General features: G+C 35.0%; 1 protein-coding gene and 1 pseudogene across 1 annotated transcript; one reads left to right on the plus strand and one right to left on the minus strand.

Moving 5' to 3' along the window:
* Positions 1 to 4,593: 4,593 nt before the first annotated feature.
* Positions 4,594 to 8,847, plus strand: LOC116003184 (OVARIAN TUMOR DOMAIN-containing deubiquitinating enzyme 1). The gene is made up of 9 exons (XM_031243348.1): positions 4,594 to 4,766; positions 6,356 to 6,570; positions 6,855 to 6,920; positions 7,007 to 7,090; positions 7,197 to 7,319; positions 7,633 to 7,685; positions 7,822 to 7,871; positions 7,987 to 8,087; positions 8,269 to 8,847. The coding sequence occupies exons 2-9, from the start codon at positions 6,403 to 6,405 to the stop codon at positions 8,536 to 8,538; spliced, it is 915 nt and encodes a 304-aa protein (XP_031099208.1). The 5' UTR covers positions 4,594 to 4,766; positions 6,356 to 6,402; the 3' UTR covers positions 8,539 to 8,847.
* A 2,180-nt stretch (positions 8,848 to 11,027) lies between these two features.
* On the minus strand, positions 11,028 to 13,456 carry LOC116002633 (annotated as a pseudogene).
* Between the last annotated feature and the right edge of the window lie 163 nt (positions 13,457 to 13,619).

Genomic DNA, 13,619 nt, shown 5'->3' on the forward strand with positions numbered 1-13,619 from the left:
AAAGCACCCTTAATATATTCGATTAAATTGTTACACGCATCTTATTAAAAATTGTAATTTTAATAATATGTTCATCTTATTATATTAGTTTCCGTTTTGGAATAATTTTGAATATTACAATGACAATAACAATAATAATGAGAATACAACGCCGTTATGTCCCCAAATACGGCCGCCCCTGCAGGAAGTTGTCGTTGACATTTTAGTTTCTTCTGCGTCGAAATTAATTGGTTGGTAACAAATTAGTTCAACCTCAAAATCTCTTTATTTATGTTTTATATTTTCAAACCAATTAATAAACGTTAAAGACTACTGAAGTAACGTGTACCATATTATACTTCATTAATAGAACGACAGGTGTTCGATATTTTTTTTTTAAAATAGTTTAAAAAGTAGTTTGATCCGAAAATAAATAAATAAAAATAAAAGTATTTGACAAATAGTAAATATTTGCTCTTTTATTTACATACATATACAATAGAGAATCTTCTAACAATATATTTTACGTTTATTAACAAAGTTGAAAGATGTATATATTCTACTTCATACCCGCGATTCTTAATAATGTAGAACAAAGGGGTTGGATCCCGAACCCGTGGTATCCAAGATTAGGGATAAAGATTAAGCCCAAAATCTAATAACAATGATAATCAATAAGTAATGAAACAATAATGGTGATGATGTAAAGAGTTGTATTAAATGCTAAAGACTTTAAGAATGTTATAATAACAAAATAAGAGAATATTTTTACTGTTTCTGAAATAGAATATCTAAAATGTCATTATTTATACATGAAAAAGTATTTCGTATTTTTGCTCTAACCAATACGAATGGTGGAGATGGCTTAGCACTACCGGTTACAACCCTATGCACATATTCTATATGATCATTGCACAATCTCTGTGAGTTCTATTAGTTACTTGCTTGGATAACATCTGTCATCGTGATCACTAATTTTTCTTTCACCAAACAACCAAATTTGTCAAACATTTTGTTCACCCTAAAATAATGGGGCTATTAGCATATTTATTATGTTGGGCCATCCCAACAAGATCTTTTCCTAAAATTCTTCAAAATCTTTTTCTTTCAATTCCATCAATACAATTCGAGAATTAATTCCCTACTTATTCATTATTATTAATTTTGAACATATAAATAATATATAAAATTCATCTCTTTACTAAGTAAAATATATAAACGCATCCACTTGGATGCAATCTAAACCATTAACTGATCTCACTCAAAACCATTATTTATATGCTAATTATCTAAGTCTTTACACTAAAAAATTATTCAAGGCGAATGGAGTCGTCAAACCCCTACGTTAAGGTCAATGAGGCTAGCTACCTCTTGGACATCATTGGCTATTTGGCTACACATATGATGATTACATTAATCTAATCAAAAGTAACGTTATTTTGTCATAATTAACAAAAGAAAGTACCATAATAATATTAAATAAATTGGCATGCGGTGGTTAAAGAGTCACTAAATACGGCTTGCCATATGAACCACCTCTTGCACTTTAATTTAAGCACTTTATATCGTCTTTGCTTAAGTATCGGTCAATGTACGTGAATGGGTACTAAGTAAGTGTTTATATAATGTTCTAACATGCATGAATCATTGAGATTCCACAACGTAAGTACGCATTATTTTAATTGGAAAATATTTAGTACCCTTACATTTACCGCTCACAAACTTATCACTCACTAATGTGACAAGTTTTAATTGGTTTGATTTTTCTTTTTTCCGTTTTGATTTCATATCTTAACCAATTAAAACTTGTCACTGCACATCAAGGAGTGACAAGTTTGTGAGTTATAAATATAGTGGCATTAAGCATGGTCCATTTTAAATAGATGTTGGGATTCAGCCCAAAAAATGTACATTTTTAGTTTTTCTCCAACACAATAACTACATTGTATATAATTTAATTAATCAATCAATATTTAATAATAAAATTTTAAATACTCATACAATTAAGTAACTTCGCACTCATAGTGAATATTTGACATATTAATACTTCTTAGGACAGAACAATTGATTCAATTTAATTATCCTATAATCCCATCACTTACAAAAAAAAATTTGATTAGTATGTATATATACACATGTAGTTGATATATAGTGTTTATTTCAAATAGGCGGCGCGATGAGCAATAAAAGAAAATACCCAAGGAACAAAATTGACGATAAATTATATACATAAATTAAATGTAGAAGCATATGATCTAATAATTATTATGAAAAATAATTCATAAAGGAGTATAGTAGTATACACATGCATTATGTATAAAGAAGTAAGGTAAAATTTGAAAGAATTTGTGAGTGTACAAGAAAGTAAGCACAATTTATAAATTATTATATTTAACAATATTAACAACTTAGTGAGGGAAGAAAAAGAATGCTAAAATTAAAAAGGATTTGTAAATTTGCATTAACTAAAACTCATCAACCATGATGAATCATAATGGACGATTAAGGTCAATCCTTACTTTTTATAATAGAGGTGTTCTCATTTGAACTCATCACCCATGCTACGCTTATAGTGTAATGTTTATGAACATTAAATTTTGTTTTCATAAACATATACAAAGAACATTATGAACCACAACAAAGTGAATAGAAATATATATATATATATATATATATATATATATATATATATATATATATATATATATTATAAACATAAAATTACCCCCACTGAGACTTGAATGCATAACCTTCCATTTGAAGGTGGCACTGCTTGATCACAAGGTCTTTTGGCGCTTGAGCTTGCTTTTATATTTGTAGAGGTTTTGACTTTTCGTCAGCCATATTCTGCAATTTAGAGGTGGGCCAGTATGGTTTTCTAGAAATGGGCTTAGCTATCCTCGAGGTGGTAAATTGGCAACCCAATTCCATTTTTCTTTTGGTCTCTATGAAGCCCATTTTCACTTTAAAACAGTACAGCCCACTATAATGACTAAATTGCAATAAATATACGGAGAATGTTGTAAACAAATAAATTTTTTTTTTTTTTTGGCATCCTTGTAAACAATATATGTATTACTTAAAAGAACAATATTTTGTTACATTTGGGAAACAAGACTTTTTCTTTTTTTTCTTTTTTTTTTGACGATGGAAAGCCCGTATCTACTATCTGAGGGTGTGTATTAGTTGAATTTCTGGTCATATGTAATAACCTACAAATCACACAAGAGAAGTAAATCACACTAGAAAAATTTTATGTAACGAGCTCAGCCAAGAGAGGGCAAGTAATAGGTAAACAATACTTTTATTTATAGGGAGGGGACCAACTTTTACTTGGTTTTACCTAACCATCTCTTAACTAGTTTTACTATTTAACTAGTTAGAGTAGTTAGATTACATGGGAACTACACTATGACCATATGGTTCTACTACAAGTCTACAACCTATCACATGGGTTATTCCCTAGCAAACTTGGAAAATGCCACTACCAAATACCTCACTAGCATTGTTTACATGTTTTTTTTTTCTAAACAAATAACAGACAAAAAAAAAACAAAACTGTTTTATACTATCTCTAAGAATGGATATGAATATCTAACACCAAAAGTAGGACCACAACATCACTAAACACTTCAACTTTTTTCAAATATATGTATCCTTACAATAAATTTAACACTTAAACAAAAAGACAACATACGACAACAAATACCATTGTAGAAGTTAATAAGGGTCAAATAGGCCACCGAACTACACACGAAACTGCAATTATGCCATCAAACTAAAAAACAATGCAATTGGGTCCCTGAACTACACAAATTCATGCAAATTAACCCAAAGTGACTTGTTTACTTGATCTTCCGGTTACCAACTTTAAAAATAATATTTTAAAATAATTTTAAATTAATTAATTAATTAAAATTAAAATTAAAAAAAAAAACAGGAACAAGTCAATTGGGTCTTTTTTTTTTTAATTTTAAATTTTAAATTTAATTTTAATTAATTATTTTATTTAAAATTATTTTAAAATATTATGTTTAAAGTTGGTAACCGGAAGATCAAGTCAAACAAGTCACTTTGGGTTAATTTGCATGGTGTAATTCAGGAACCCAATTGCATTGTTTTTGAGTTCAATGGCCTAATTGCAGTTTCGTGTGTAGTTCGGTGGTCTATTTGACCCTTATTCCAAACTTAAATATAAAAGACAATCGATGCTAAGCTTACCTTCTTGCTCGCCTACACTTTGCTATGAATTTGAAGAGCACTTTGCGCTTTAATCGTCAATACCGTCGAGAGGCGTCAATTTAAAATTTTAGAAATTTGCAATTGTTAATATTGAGTCTATTCGATCCATGTGCATTTTTTAAATCCTATTAATTTTGCCATCAAATCTTGTGATTTGAAATCTTAATTTGGCAACCAAATTATTTGGAGAAGGGAATAATTCATTTGACAATGCATGATACATGAATTGAATTAATAATTAGATTATTATTATTATTATTAATCTATCCTTAAAATTATTATTATTATTATTATTTTAATATTATAAGACTCAAAAGTAGTAATGAATTCAAAGCGGTTTAAGGGTCGAACCATTGAGGCGGGTCGGATACTTGAACGCGAAAAGCTGAAACTGATCCGCAACCCACTCACAAGTTCAGCAGTCATAGGATAGTACCATCGCACTAGCGAGTAGCCAAGTAATAATTGCTTATTGCTTCCACTCTCCACTCCACTGGAGACTTGTTTCGTCTTCGATTCTCTCACGGATCCAGATTCGCCGTCTGGTTCGTTCCCGCTGCCTTCTAAACCCCCTCTTCCCCCAATTTTGATCTGTTTAGGGTAGCGAAAGCATAATTCTACGAGTTTTATGGAATCTGTATGTGTGCTTGCTTATATGTGTTGGTTTATATCGCTTTTCGTATGGATTTTTGTGCTGAATTTCTGTTATGTTTTGTGATTTGAGATCAAGGATAAGTGCACAACTATCATTTTCTCCATCCCCCGAAGCAATTTATTTGGATAGTTTATAGGTTTTTGTTTTTAGATTCTCAATTTGCTTTGGATTGCTTAATTGTTGCCTTCACCAAGAGTGTTGGAGGTTCGTTTGATGAATTAAGGATACTCTGTGTGAGTTTAGTTGTGCTCTAAGTATAATGTGGTTGTATGGAATTGATGATGCAATATTGAACAGAATAGAAGCTGCCCTTTCGAGAATTTGTGTTAGCACCTAGGAGTTTTAAGTGGCAATAATATGGGGTTGGATATGTGATGGATGAAATAATTATCCAGCTGAGGGGGTAGACTTTTCTGACCTTGTGAAATGGGTACCTTCTGCTCTTTTTGTAAGTTTAATGAACACCCATAAACTTTTGAAATGTCTAGGTTTCCCCATAAATCTGCCAAAACTTTTAACCATATCTTACCATTTCGTCGGAATTGTCTTGCTAATAGATTGATGTGAGTGTCCTATTATAGAACGGCATGTTGCTTCAATGGCTCGATATGAAAGAGGACCAGCTCTACAACTTTTAGTGCTATGTCTTCCAAAATCAAGTCGTGGACTGTCTGTTTTGCAACCCTATTACATCTGCCTTTAAGATATTTACTATATTTCGTACATTTTGGATATAGCACGTCCCATTATTATTATTATTATTATTATTATTATTATTATTATTATTATTATTATTATTATTTTTACTATATGAAATCCATACTTTGACACCTGAGATTTCATAACCAGTTGATAATTCTGCAGGAGCCTATTCTATTTTCTGGTTTAATACATTACGACATGTTTTAAAATACTTTCCGGATTCAGTTCTAGCTATTTCTGCGCCTTTTAATTGACCTGAACAACATATACGGATCCCCTCCACCCCCATTTTCATTACTATTGGAATATCGTTCTCTATTTTACTAAAAATGGATCAAAATAATATTGTTTTGTTCCTCATTTGAAAAGAAATGTCTTGAGCAATTGGAGAAGCACTTTGATAATCAGATTTGGTCTTGACTGATTCAATTAAGGTATTAGTGAATGTTCTATTAAACAACAAGGCTCATCAAAGGTTCTAGAAGAAATTACTAATTGAATTGCTTGCAATTGCATGGGTTTCAAGCTCATTTTTGTAAATAGTTGTTCCATTTCCTTAAGGTTTCCTCCCATATACTGAGTATTATGTAAACTTTATGTTGTATAGTCCTGTGAATTCAACTTTATCTTGCTTCGTACTGCAGGCTAAAAACATCATTTCCATGTGTTATCAGTAACACACTAGCACCTTACCTACTGTTGCTTTGCAATCCAAAACACCTATCCACTTTCAAATGTCAATCTGTGTTTACTTATGTAATTTATTTTCTTTTCTAGAGAAAGGTCTTTACTAGGGAGCTTATACTTTTATTGCTGAAGAGGAGATGCAAGGTCAGGAGGGGCCGACAACTGATGCTGAGATTGAAATCTCGGCATCTGCTCAAGCATCTGAAGTTGATGATTGGACGAAATATGGGGATAATGATATTATGCAGCAGCATTCTGTTATTCGGGCTGAGGAAGCTGAGAAGCTTCCGTTTGTAGGTGATAAGGTAAGAGTAACTGCTAATATGGAAGCATAATTTTTTGTTCCTGACTAATACCACTGTGTATATGGTTAAAGATGAGAATGCAAACTATCTTACCTGCAATTTCCATCCTTATATTTCAATCTTTCCTCTATGCTGTGTGCATTAGAGTGCATTTTTTAAAATTTTGTTACTGTATAAAATAAATATACTACTTGACATATCTTTTGTAACTCTTTCTACATGCACTTCCCTGGTGATTTTGTTAATAATATCATTAGTTGTAATGCATGGCATGTCAATTACAGGAACCTCTGTTATCGTTGGAAGCTGAATATCAATCAGGAAGTCCAATTCTATTGCAGAAGATAAAGGTTTATTTTTCTATTTGTGTGTTCTAAGTTTCTTCAATTCTTCATGATGCATTTGCATTGCTAAATGGTATTTAACATTTATACAGGTTCTGAGTGAACAATATGCTTCCATCAGAAGAACACGTGGGGATGGAAACTGCTTTTTCCGAAGCTTCATGTTTGCGTACCTTGTATGTTATAAATTTATTGTTTTGCAATGTAGGGCTTCTATATATGTACCTATTTCTGTTGTTTGCCCTATTAGGCTGCTAAAAGATCATCTGCTGACAAATGAAGGAGCATATTTTGGAATCACAAGACCAAAAAGAAGTTGAACGTATAAAAGGCAATGTGGAGAAATGCAGAAAAACACTTCAAAGTCTGGGCTATGCAGAATTTACATTTGAAGATTTTTTTGCGGTACTCATTTCATCCTATTTGATATGTTGAGTCGTTTATAGTTATGACCACCTGTTGATTTTATAGACCTAACCATGCCTGATGCATTAAACACCAAAAAACATGTAAGTTTAGTTTGTGGATGATCTCTGGATAGATGATTTCCTCCCTTTTATAAACTGCCATGGTAGTTTTCAATACTTTAGTTTGCATGGTGTCACCCTCCATTAATTCCCACATGCCCATTGTTTAGCTTTTCATTCTGCTCAATGTCTTTTCTTATTGTGTAAACTTTATAATTCTGCTATTTCATATTTTGTGCGCAACATTATAGTTATTCATCGAGCAACTTGATAGTGTTCTTCAAAGGAGCGAAGCATCCATGAGGTTTGAATGTAACTTTTTCTTGTTTTCATAATTGCATTTGTTAACTGTCATGAAATTGCTTTTCTTTGGATTGTTGAGTATTTTGAAGAGTATACTCTGATTTATATGTTTATTTATTTATTTTTGCTTATTGCAGCCATGATGAACTCCTACAAAGAAGCCGTGACCAATCAATCTCTGACTATAGTAAGCTTCATTGAAACACCCTTGTGTTAGCATTCTAAAATAACGATTTCTGAAATGACTCAAAATGAGTAGTTACAATATACTTTATTCTGTCCTAAAACTGCTTCTTGTTCAGTTGTAATGTTCTTCAGATTTGTGACCTCTGGCGAGATAAAGAAACGCTCAGAGTTTTTTGAGCCGTTTATACTAGGATTATCAAATGCTTCGGTGGAACAGGTTAGATTTTTATGACTTGTTTACTGTTTGTTATTTTTATTTCCTGAATACATGAATATAGACCAAAGTGCAATTATACAATGTATAGCATGCTAAAATGTTATTTCTGATTTTTTGACTTAATTGAGCATATTGGTTCACCCATGTTCAATTAACATTTGCTCTCTTTTGTTGAACATAGTTTTGCAAGTCTTCGGTAGAACCAATGGGTGAAGAGAGTGATCATGTGCACATTACAGCCTTGTCAGATGCCTTGGGTGTTCCAATCCGGGTTGTGTATCTTGATCGCAGCTCATGTGAAAACAGTGGGGTTAGTGTAAACCACCATGACTTCGTTCCTGTCAACCATGACATCCCAAGTGCTGATAATGGTGATTCCAAGGCCCCAGCTCCTCCATTTATTACCTTGCTATACCGACCAGGTCATTATGACATTCTGTACCCTAAATGACAGACACATGTTAACTAACATGTGCCCTGGTTGACCTGATTTTCATTGCAATAGATGTTACGTTGTAGTTTGATCTGTGAGAACAATTTGTCAGTTTGAAACCTGGACCATGTACATTTCTTGTTATTTGACTGCTTGTGCCAATACCTTACATCAATAACCACTAACCATCCATGTATCACCCCACCCCACCCCACCCAGTTGTAAGTGTAGCTGTATCTTACTATATCTTCATACACATATTTTGGACAGTATGACTATTATGTTAGGCACTCTATAACTATAAGAGACCCATTACAAGCTTTGGCCTTTGCTGTGTTTTCAAGTTATTACTGTACTACCTATTTGCATCAACTGTTTGGTAGGATGTAGGAAAAATCTGCTCTCTGTAGAGCAGAGCAGAGCAGGGTTTATTGCTGTCTATTACATGAAGTCCCCAAGGGAAAAGGGGCAATGAACATCTAAATAACTAGGGGGGTTTGAACTTTGAAGGGTAATTGCATTGTGACAACTTCTCACCTGGGTTGTAACATTGCTTACTTTTTATAGCGTGAATCTAAACTTTAAAGTTAGAAGATATGGAATAATCTTGTAGGAAATATTGCATATGGTCCTTATAAAAAACACTTAGTTTGTCATTATTATAAATTGTTATTAATGCTTTAGAGATTGTGAGTAATGTGTTATTATAACTTGACTGGCTTGAATTATTGTATTGAATAATTATTCACATTCTATCCTACTACCAAACATGCAAAATACTCACCAAAAATATTACCATTAAAGTATTTGATACTCATACCCATTTCGATTTTCATGTGCAAACTAAACACCCATACTTACTCTTATATTTTACTTTATTTTTCTATTCTATATCTGTGTCATGCTTTGATTAATTTATAAAAAAAAATTCGGAACACATCTACAATTTTCCTTTTGTATAAGGTGCCGATTCGACTTTCTTGGGCCTTCGTCAGGCTCTCAATTTTTTATTATTATTAAAAATAAATTTTTGAAGGAAGGCAACTACTAATATATTGATGAAGTTATACAGTTAGCGTTGTGCGGACTATTATCGTCAAATGAAACTAAAAAATATATTTCATTAAATAACGCCATGTGAGGAGGTAAAAATTAGGAAAGAAATTTTTTTAGAGATGGATAACAACATTACGCTATTTTTTTTCTGAGACTACCGATGGAGTTGGAATAATGCTCCAAAAACGTCAACAATATCTATTTGAGGTTTGGGTCGGTGGCGCCGTTGAGGAAGGACTAGACGAGGGCCTGTCCAGATTTCGTCTGGTTTGTCGCAATATCTATTGCGATGAGTCCGAGGGCTTTAAGGTCGGCGCCTTTGGAACGAGGATCAGCTCTTAAGGTTTGTGCGCATAGCGCGGGTTGCGGTGTTTTGCCGCACACGGTGTCGACCAAATCGGCCGTCACGGTGGTGACGACGACGACAACCACCAAGACGACGAAGAAGAATGTTGAGAGTTTGTGGGAAAACGCCATTTTATATTAGTTGGTTAAAAGATGACAGATAAGAGGACAATCTCACACAAATTAGTCAAGAAACTGACTTGATAAGACAAAATCGATTTCCAATCGGAACAATTTCTATTATTAGTGGTTTGAGTCAATCAACTATGCAACTGAATCTGTCGTGACCCCACTCCACCTTCATTGCTCGAAATCGCCTCGTTTTTTCCTCTGCATCTGAAAAAAACAAATTAAATTAAACAAACATTACATTCCTACAAATGGTTATGATTTACGGTTCCGTCTCGATCAATTAAAAGACTAACCTTGTAGTTGTCTTTCTTCTGATCGTACAAAAACATGCGAATGACGGCGTGGACTTCCCACCCGGGGTGGAGGTTGCTTGTGTCCGCCAGTTTTATGTACACAGAGATGTGATCTGTGACCTTCTTGTTCTTGTTTCCATTCCATATAATTAATATCGCAATATGACACAATACAATAATATATCTTTAAGTTTACGGACATGTTTCGGAAAAAAAGAAAAAAAAAATAAAAATTCATAGGTATGTCCGAAAATAAAATTTAACTTAGTCAGTTTATATACATTTACTTTCATTTTATTCTATTTTGGTGTGATTTTTTATAATAGAAATGCTATTTTTTTTTATCAACACATCTATATTATGTTGTAATTGTCATGAGTATTGAGTTTATGTAGCTAGGTGGAGATCTAGTTTGCTTCATGTTTCACCTCTGATGTTTCACAATTTTCGTCGCATTATGGTGTATTTTGAACCTAAGTCCACATTTCGAGTCCCCGGAATAATTTGCCCTATTCAAGGCTTCATAGATGGATGGATTAAGTATCTAATATGTAGTTCTGGGCTGAGAAGTACTCCTACTGATAAAATAGATGAAGATTTCTTTTAGAAAATCTGATATGGGAACAATAATGCTTCTTTTGCTCTTTGCTTCTTTATCTGCCATGATGACCATATGCAAAATATTAAAATTACCTTTCCTAATGAGTTCATTTTATATGCGGCTCAAACACAAAGAACAAGTCATTTCTTAGTTCTTCTCACTTTCCCCTTTCCCTTCATCTCCACAAATGCAAAAGCTGCAGTTAAGGAGACATATGCAATTACAATTTACTAGTGTGGCAAAGTGTTCCCAAATCCAGCACAGTATGCTGTCATTCATTATCTTGCATCTGCTCCACACATCAGAGCAAGTTTCCCCCATTACAATGTTCAAAATTGAGTTTTCTGGTTAAATATGGAATCCTTAATCTCCACTAAACAGTAATTTCAACTCACTTTGAGATAAAAATGTTCAAATTGGCAAAGCTAGTAAGTCGAAAGTATGTGCTAACTTTCTAAATGTGAATTGGCTTGTCATAAGTGGCGAATGCAGCATCTTTAACAGCCTCGCTCATTGTTGGATGGACATGCCATGTACGAGCGATGTCCTCGCTGGATCCTCCATACTGCAATGCCAGCACGGCCTCGTGGATGTACTCTCCTGCTTTTGGTGCCATGATGTGGACGCCCAATATTTTGTCAGTTTCCTTCTCAGCGAGGATCTTGACTAACCCCTCAGCATCATCAATTGCCTTGGCCCTGCTGTTTGCCATGAAAGGGAACTTCCCAACACTATAACTCACTCCAAGTGCCTTCACTTGTTCCTCGGTTTTTCCCACTGAGGCCACCTCAGGGTGTGTGAAGAAACCCCGGGAACCATATCATAGTCCACGTGGGGGCCTTCCTTGCCTGCAATGAATTCCACACATGCAGCACCCTCTTCCATTGCCTTGTTAGCCAACATAGGCCCTGGAATAACATCACCAATGGCATAGACCCCAGGTACGCTAGTGGCAAAGCGTTCATTAACCAAGATTCTACCAATCTTGTCAGTTTCAACTCCTATTTTGTCCAATAGAAGCCCTGCAGTAAATGGAGTTCTACCAGCAGAAACAAGAACAACATCAGCTTCAAGAACAGTCTGATCACCACCAGCTGCCGGTTCAAGTGTCAGCTTAACACCATCACCTGAACTGTCAACTGAGACCACCTTAGTTTTAAGCATAAATTTCATCTTCTGCTTCTCAAGGGTGCGTTGAAATTGTCTGCGAACTTCACCATCCATGCTAGGAACAATATGAGGTGCAAATTCAACAACAGTGACCTCTGAGCCAAGTCGGCCCCAGACACATCCGATTTCAATTCCAATATACCCCGCTCCAATAACCACTAGCTTCTTAGGAATTTCCTTTAATGCTAAAGCGCCCGTAGATGATACAATTCTTTCCTCATCAATGGTTATCCCAGGAAGACCTTTGACATCAGAACCAGTGGCAATTATAATATTTTTCCCTTTGACAACAGTTTCACCTCCATCAATAGTGTCCACCGTAATTTCTGAAGGTGAGAGGAACTTACCATATCCCTTCACATCCTTTTGTTAAGTCAGACACAGCTTTATCTTTTTGGGCCATCATGACAGGTAAATTAACCTTAAGAGAAGAAAACTCCAGACCATGGTTGGCAAATGAGTGTGTAGCTTCATGGTACATGTGTGAGGAGTGCAGTAATGCCTGAGTACAACAGAAGAGCATTAGGCCACAGAATTAAGAGAATAAAAAGCAGAAAACAAATACTCTAATAAGATAGACTAGATAAGAAATTAAGTAATGTGAACCCCAACTCCTAGTATGATCTTTACATATAACTGAAAAAGTAGCACTATAATTTAATACAATAGGTGAGTTGGACAACGTATAGACTGCACCATGTTAGTGCGCAGCAGCAACCTACATATTTCTACAGCAGGAATGGAGAAAAAACAAACGACAGCCGCCATAAACAGCAAGTATTATAGCATGGAGCTTGTTAATGTCTTTCAGTTTATACTTTTATAATTCAACAACAATGAGAGAAGGGAAGGGATATCTAGATCATATTTGAGATTGACAGTGGGAATGTTCAAATAGCAAATACAACCATATAGTTCAATTCTATTGTACAAAAATGTTGCTATTGCAATTCCAGAAGCAGTAGAGATAGATAGATAGATAGAAGAGTGAGAGTGCAGCAGTACGTACCTTAGAAGGAATACAACCGACGTTAAGGCAGGTGCCGCCGAGGGTTCCGCGCTTCTCGATACAGGTGGTCTTGAGGCCGAGGTGAGCCGCCTTGATGGCAGCGACATAGCCGCCGGGGCCACCGCCGATGACAACGTCTTCGTTCTCCTCATCAGATCCCGACGCGAATCCTCTGCTCAAGGAGAAGCTGTTGTAGTAGAGATTCCTCGACGAGAGCAGAGACGAGGCCTTCCGTCTAGCAATACTAGCCATTGACATCGACGAGAGCAGAGACGACGCCTTCCGTCTAGCAATACTTGGGGGGGTTGCCATGAATGAGAGCTGAGCTGAGCTGTGTAATGAGCAAGCAGAGCAGAGAGAAAAGAGAGGGAGAGTACGTGGATATCCAACTCGTACCCCCACTAATCACAAACAAACTCTCAACGGACTGCAATGACGTCAGTGTGACATTCCCCCCCCCCCCCCCCCCCCCCCCCCCCCCCCCCCCCCCCAC

This window comes from Ipomoea triloba, chromosome 13 (genome assembly GCF_003576645.1).
Source record: "Ipomoea triloba cultivar NCNSP0323 chromosome 13, ASM357664v1".
In the NCBI taxonomy this organism is placed as follows: Eukaryota; Viridiplantae; Streptophyta; class Magnoliopsida; order Solanales; family Convolvulaceae; genus Ipomoea; species Ipomoea triloba.